The sequence below is a fragment of the Rhinolophus hipposideros genome (genome assembly GCF_964194185.1).
Source record: "Rhinolophus hipposideros genome assembly, chromosome: 2".
Classification (NCBI taxonomy): domain Eukaryota; kingdom Metazoa; phylum Chordata; class Mammalia; order Chiroptera; family Rhinolophidae; genus Rhinolophus; species Rhinolophus hipposideros.
In genome coordinates, this window is record NC_138048.1 from 51,519,390 (window position 1) to 51,526,893 (window position 7,504).

The 7,504-nt window shown below is 38.6% G+C and overlaps 1 protein-coding gene across 2 annotated transcripts in view; it reads left to right on the plus strand.

The window, feature by feature from the left end:
• MUC20 (mucin 20, cell surface associated) overlaps positions 1–5,635 on the plus strand; it is a 95,061-nt gene extending 89,426 nt beyond the window's left edge. For both annotated transcript variants that reach the window (XM_081069100.1, XM_081069104.1), the window contains exon 4: positions 4,623–5,635. In XM_081069100.1, coding sequence (XP_080925226.1) covers positions 4,623–4,649 — 27 coding nt within the window. In that variant the 3' untranslated portion in view covers positions 4,650–5,635. The remainder of the gene's footprint in view (positions 1–4,622) is intronic.
• The last annotated feature ends 1,869 nt before the right edge of the window (positions 5,636–7,504 follow it).

Consider the following 7,504-nt stretch of genomic DNA (forward strand, 5'->3'; position numbering starts at 1 on the left):
TATTTCACTTAGCATTATTCTCTCGAGATCCATCCATGTTGTCACAAATGCTCCTATATCATCTTTCCTTAACGCCGAATAGTATTCCATTGTGAGTTATACCATAATTTAATGAACTATTCTATTATTGAATGTTTAGATATTTTGTTTGTTGGTTTCTTTCTTTAACTATTATAAATAATAATGTCCTGCTTAACATGCCAATAAGTTCTCCTTCTGGGTATCATTTTCTTAAGATAGATTTCCAAAAGGGGTATTACTGAATTAAAGTGTATAAATCTTTTATTGGCTTTTAATACATATTGCCAAATTGCTTTTCAAAAGTTTTGTACTTATGTATGAGAGTGCCTGTGTTAGTCATCATTCTCCAGAGAAGCAGGAGAGAGAGAGAGAGATTTATTTGAAGGAGTTGGCTCACACAATTATAAAGACTTGGTGAGTACAAAATCTGATGCAGGAGACTGGCAGGCTAAAGACTCAAGACAAAGGCAGTCTACTAGAAAACTAGGAAGAGTCGGTGTTCGGATGAAGTCCAACAATTAAAGTCTGCTGGAGAATTCCCTCTTGTTCAAGGTCAGCCTTTTGTTCTATGCAGGCCTTCAACTGATTGGATGAAGTCCACCACATTATGAAGAGCAATCTGCTTTGCTCAAAGTCCACCAATTTAAATGTAAATATCATCCAAAAACATTCTTATAGAAACATACAGAATAATATTTGACCAAATATCTGGGCACTATGGCCCAACCAAGTTGAAACATGACATTAACCAACACAGTGACACTGTTAACAAAACTTTGAAAACCCTAGGAAGAATTTGAAAAATCATTTTTATAGTTTAATAATTATACAATTAATTTAATTCACATTTTTACCACTTCTGAGAATTAAACAGCTATTTTTTCCATACATACATATGTGTGTATGTGAATAATACATATATATTTTTTCATAGTGAATTATCTGTTCAAATCCTTTATCCAGTTAAGATCTTAGTATTTTTCTGATCAATTTATGTGTTTCATGTAATACTGTTAGGGACATTTTGTCAGATTAGTTGCAAATATTTTCCCCATAATTTGTTGTTTCTGTTTATCTTCTTCTTTCAAAGTGTTACAAAACTTGTAAATAGGAAGAGTCAGGCCATTACTGGATGCATTCTTGGAAGGTGGGGCAAACAGGACAGAGAGCAGCCACAGAGCATGGCGGCTGTTGGGCAGGAAAGGGATGTCTCCTTTGGGACCTGAGGAGCTGCCTGTGAATGCATCCATCTTTACCAACTCTTTACCAACACTGTGCTCTTATTTTACCCAAGAGGAGCCCGAGGCTCACAGAAGTCAAAATCAGTGCTTCCATAAATGCAAACCACAGATGTATGCTGGTCACGGTGAGGTAAGTACAGGAATCGAGAGACAGTGTTTGGAAACTCCTAGCATTTTGACAGAGAAGTTGTATGTCCCTTGTATGTAATAATAAACATTTCGGGGGCGGCTGGATGGCTCAGTTGGTTAGAGCGTGGGCTCTCAACAAGGTTGCTGGTTCAAATCCCACATGGGATGGTGGGCGATGCACCCTGCAACTAAAGACTGAAAATGCCAACTGGACTTGGAGCTGAGCTGCGCCCTCCACAACTAGATTGAAGGACAACGACTTGGAGCTGATGAGCCCTGGAGAAATACACTGTTCCCCAATAAAAAAAATTAAAAATAAAATAATAAACATTTGGCACAAAACAGCTAGGAATAAACCTTAAAAGAGTTGTGGAAAAGTCATATGAAGAAAAATAATAAACGTAATAAAGGACTTTAAAAATATCTTGAATAAATAAGAAGACATATGTTCCTAGATGAAAAGCTTTAATGGTAAACAGATGTTAATTCTCCCTATATTCATCTCTGCAGTTAGAATAAAAACGCCAATGTTATTTTTTGGAACTTGAAAATTTGATTCTCAAGTTCATATGAAAAAATACATTTTGAATAAATGACCAGATGGTAAAATGTAAAACTATAGTAATTTAAAGTAGTCTTGGGCCAAGAATTGGTAAATAGATCAATGCAAAGGAATAGTATCCAGGGAAAAAATTCATGGAAATTAAATGAAAATGTTGACAATGTTGAAACTCTGGTCCTGAGTGAAATAATATCTTTATATATTTAGTGAACATGTCTCTAGGGATTTTTGTTTCACTTCATAGTGTGGTTAGAGACAGTTTCTTATTCATGGGTCCTATCAATAAGTATTTATTGGAAACAGAAATTTTTTTTAAATATTTCACAAGGAAAAGAAGTATGAGCAGATTGTTTCACAAGATAGTGATTTGAAAACAAATATACTTGGGAAAACTGGTAAATCTCACAAATGTTAAGCTAAATGTGAAGGGTAGGCAAACTATATAGCCCATGAGCCAAATCTAGCGGCTGCTTGTTTTTGTAAATAAAATTTTATTGGAACACAACTGCACATTCATTTTAGGATTGTCTACAACGCTATTGAGGCAAAGTTGAGTAGTTGTGACAGAGACCATATGGTCCTTTGCAAAAAAGTTCGCTAATCTCTGCTTTATATAATTGAATTAGAATAAATTAAAAGTTAGATGAAGTGTATCTAATTATGCCATGATTTATTTTTTATCAGAAAGCCTATCCTAGGTAATCATTATGTATTTATAAACACGAAATAGTTGCAATTATAACCTACAATTTGACAAACAAAAGATGAAATAAACACAGTATTATGTAAAATTTGGGGATTCATATTTTATATATCTTTGGTTTTTATACATTTTATTTTTCTAGTAATTCATTTTTAATAACCTTTTCGCAGAATAATTTGATTTACAGAAAAATTACAAGGACAGTCTGGGAGGACCCATATAACCCACACCCATTTTCTTACTATTAATACCTTATATTTGTTAGTAAATTGGTCACAATTAATGAGCCAACATTGATACATTGTTATTAAATAGTTACTACTTTATTAAATTTATTTGTATTATTTATGCATATTTTATTCAGATTTCTTTACCTAATGTCATTTTCCTCTTCCAGGATCCGATCCAGGATACCACCTTATGAGTATGTTTTAGACGCCATGTCTCCTTAGGCTCTTCATGGCTGTGATAGTTTCTCAGACTTGTCTTTGATAACCATGACGGTTTTGAGGAGTACTGGTCAGGGATTTTGTATTATGCCCCTCAGCTGGAATTGTATGATGTTTTTCTCATGATTAGATCGGGGTTGTGAATTTTGGGGAGGAATTCATGTAAGTAAAGTGACATTCTCGTCATACAGTATCAAGGGGACATACACTCAGCATGACCTGTCACTGTGGATGTTGATCTCGGTCACTTGGCTGACGTAGTCTTTGTCAGGTTTCCCTACTGTAAACTTAGTCTTTTTTCCACCCTTTCCAGACTATACTCTCTAAAAAGAATTCATTACATGCAGCCCACACTTGAGGGTTGGGGAATTGTGTTCAAACTTCCTTGAGGGGGCAATATCACATTAATTATTTGAAATTGTGCATAGGGGGTTTGTCTTTTCTCCCCCCATTTATTTATGCATTCAAGCATTTATATACGTCAGTATGGACCTCTTAATATTTATTTTATACTTTAGATTATAAGTATGATTTTATTTATGTTGTTGCTCAAATTGTTCCAGTTTTGGGAAGTCTTTCCACTGGCTCCTGTGTCTCTTCGATATATTTCATTATTGTGTTTTATTTTTTTAAGCTCTTTCTTACTTTCTGCATTTATACAAGATGCTCCAGTTCATCTTAGGTATTTCTTTCCTCAACCCTAGAATTAGTTATTTCTTCAAGGAACCCAGGATCTCTTTTATTGGAGAGTGGCAGTAGAAAGTAAGATCTTGACTCTAGGTATACCCATTGATATCGTGGTGTCTCTCAAGTGACAGAGCAAGGAAATACATGTGTATACTAACCCACGTCCATATACGTATTTATAAATACTTTAGTATATACCCATATGTATCTATATGAAGCTAAACATGAGTTCATACTGATGTCTCCAACTCCAATCCATTTCCACACAGATAATTCCAGCCTCCTCCCCTTGCTAATCTGTAGCCTCCCACTCCAACAGGGAGGTTCCTGGTAGCCCCTGTCACCATTTACTTAATTGTTCAATCCCAGTATATATGTATAGTGTTATCAGAATTGTTAGCCTGTACCCTCATGAGAAACACCTTTATGTACAGTTTCTTTCGCCTTTAGTCTTATATACTCCACTCATTTGCAAAGTAACTTCTGTTAGCACCCTTTTCCCCACCCCCTTTAGTGAGGTTGTTCATACAACTGCAGTACCTTTAGATTGTTTGGGCATTCTAGTCTGGAATTGTTCTGCATTCTAGCCTGGAATTTCTGACCTCCTAAATGATTCTTTTTTCATTTGCATGCGTTACGTTTCGCTGTATGTGTTAGAAAGTTCTATGGGTTTTGACACATGCACAGTGTCGTGTGTCCACCACTTCCGTATTATACGGAATAGTTGCACTGCCCTAAACACCCCTGCACTTCACCTACTCATCTCTCCCTCTCCTCATTCCCCTTAGCAACCACTGATTTTTACCATTGCTATAATTTTGCCTTTTTAGAAAGTTGGTCCTTTGCTGACAGTTTAAGAAACAGCGGTCTAAATAACCTGCCCAAGATTACTCTGCTGCCACAGAGAAGAGTGAGAATTTGAAGGCACATCTATCTCGTTCTGAATCCTGAGCTGGTTTTCATCGCCTCTCTCTTGATTCTTCCCTATGCAAGCATTAAGAGGAAATCCCTCACTCTGAACTCTGATAGCCACTGTGAGATGATTTAGGAGCCACTTGTTCTAGATTATGGAAGAAAACAAAGCAGGCAAGCCATGGTTGCAAATGAAGCCTTTATGTGGACTCAGGAAGTTAAGGATGAAGGAAGAAGAAAACTGTACATGGCCCTGGACATTAGGTAAAGCTCATTGGGGTGATTCCATAGATCCATATGGAGAGCCTACCATATGCCAGGCCCTTACTGGGTATCTAGGATATGGGGCACAAAGGGACACTGTCCCTTAAGATGTTCACAGCCTAGCAGGGTATTTAACAATACATACACAACCTGATAAGTTATAAAGAGAAAATATGGAACAATTAATTCTTTCAAAACAATAAAAATATAAGACTCGGGAGAAAAAATGAGTAGAAAGATTTTTACCCAGTCAATTAAAAAAGATGGAAGAGTCACATGAAAACTTTAAATATTTGTGGGGCAGCTAGATGGCTCAGCTTGTTAGAGCGCGAGCTCTGAACAACAGGGTTGCCAGTTCGATTCCCACATGGGCCAGTGAGCTGCACCCTCCACAACAAGACTGAAGACAACAAGCTGCCACTGAGCTGCTGGAGGGGTGGCCGGATGGCTCAGTTGGTTAGAGCTCAAGCTCTTAACAGCAAGGTTGCTGGTTCAGTTCCTGCATGGGGTGGTGAGCTGCACCCCCTGCAACTAAGATTGAAAATGGCAACTGAACTTGGAGCTGAGCTGCGCCCTCCACCACTAGACTGAAGGACAACAACTTGGAGATGATGGGCCCTAGAGAAACACACTGTTCCCCAATATTCCACAATAAAACAAAATTTTTAAAAAAGATTAAATATTTGCATTTGTTGTGCTTTCAAAAAATGATTATAAATCTTTTGCTCCATTTAGTGAGGGAAGAGAATTTCAAATGGGGATGTCAAATGTGAAAAAGAAGCTCAGTCCTTAAGTATAAGAAAAGTCAAAATAAAAACACTCTTGGTGATGACAATGAATGTGGGAAGACTTTCAGGTGGACTTTAGGTTTAATTTGATCCCAGAGAAACCAACTAGTGTGTGACTCTGAGCACTGACACTGTTAAAAGCCAGATTCCTAGTCCCATGGAAAAGACTCTGAGGACATGCTCTGTAATGAAAAGTGTAAGTCTTGGTGGGCTGGGTTTGCCTTGGTAGCTCTTTTTGTCCTACTGTATGTACATTAAACCAACCTCACTCTTCATGTGAAAATACAAAAATCTGTGTTCCAAAGAAGACTAATAATTAACACAAAGGGTGACCTGAACTTTGTCTCTGTGGGTACGGACCTAACAGCCAGCAGGAGCTCCCAAAGCAGAATTTGAAGGCACATCTATCTGGTTCTGAATCCTGAGCTGGACCAGAAAAGCGGGGGCAGCTTGAGGCAGCAATGGCGTCTCTGTGGTTCTATGTATTGATGGTTGACTCCATCTGAGGCCTGTTTCTTGAGTCAAATGCCACAACTACCTACTGGGCAGTTCCACCTGGGTATCTCTCAGATACCCCAAATTCACACCTCCCAAACAAACTCATCATTGTGCCCTGAACATGCTTTTTTTAAATTAAATATTTTATTGAGATTACATTTACGTAGCATAAAATTATCATTTTAACCATTTTAAAGAGTACGATTCAGTGGTTTTTAGTATTTTTATAGTGCTGTGCGACCATTACCACTTGTACCAGAATATTTTTATCACCACAAAAAAGAATACCGTACTATTAAGCAGACACTCCCCTTGCCTCTTTCCCCCTCACTCCTAACAACCACTGATCTGCTGTCTGTGGTCATGGATTTGAGTATTTTGGACATTTCATATAGATGGAAGAATATAATATGTAGAGTTTTGCATCTGACGTCTTTCATTTAGCATCGATTATCAAAGTTCATCCATGATGTAGCACATGTCAGGACCTTACTCCTTTTCCTGGCCGAATAATATTCCATTGTATGGATAGAACACCGTTTGTGTACCCCAGACCTGCTCTTGCTCTTGTCTTCGGTATCTACTGAGTAGCACCCTTCAGACAATGTTCCAAATCAAACGTTGGGATGTCTGCCTTGATCTTTTTCTCTCACCTTTAAAATCCACTCAGACAAGACAGAAGTCCTGTCAATTCTATCCTCCTCTAAATCTCTCCTTCCCATCCCTTCCTCTATCCTCTATCATCATGGACCCTACCGCAGCTCAGGACACCCTCCTCCTTCACGCGGATGACCACCCAACCCCCAAAACTCTCACCCTGCCTCCAATCCTGTCCCTTCCATCCATTCTCTACATCATGGGGGAAGTGATCCTCCTTATTTTCACAGCGGATCCTGTCTCCATCCTGCTTAAAACCCTCCAGTGTCTGCCCCCTGCCCTCAGGATAAAGTCCAAATTTCTCCTCATGGCTTATTAACCCCTCCAGGACATGTGCCCTGCCTGGCTCTCAGCCTCATCTTGCATTCCACACTTTAGCCCACTGAACGCTCTGTCCTGAATCCACAAGGCTGTCCCCCTGACAAGTAGGAACCCATCCATCAGGACTCACCTCGGTGTCCACTTTCTCTCTAAAGTTCTTCTTGATCTCTTGCCCGCACTCCAAACTGAATAAGACCCCACACAAGCCTCCCCATGGCACCTAGAACACATATTTACCTCTTTCTCAGGTGGTTATGTAGCTGACGCCCTTC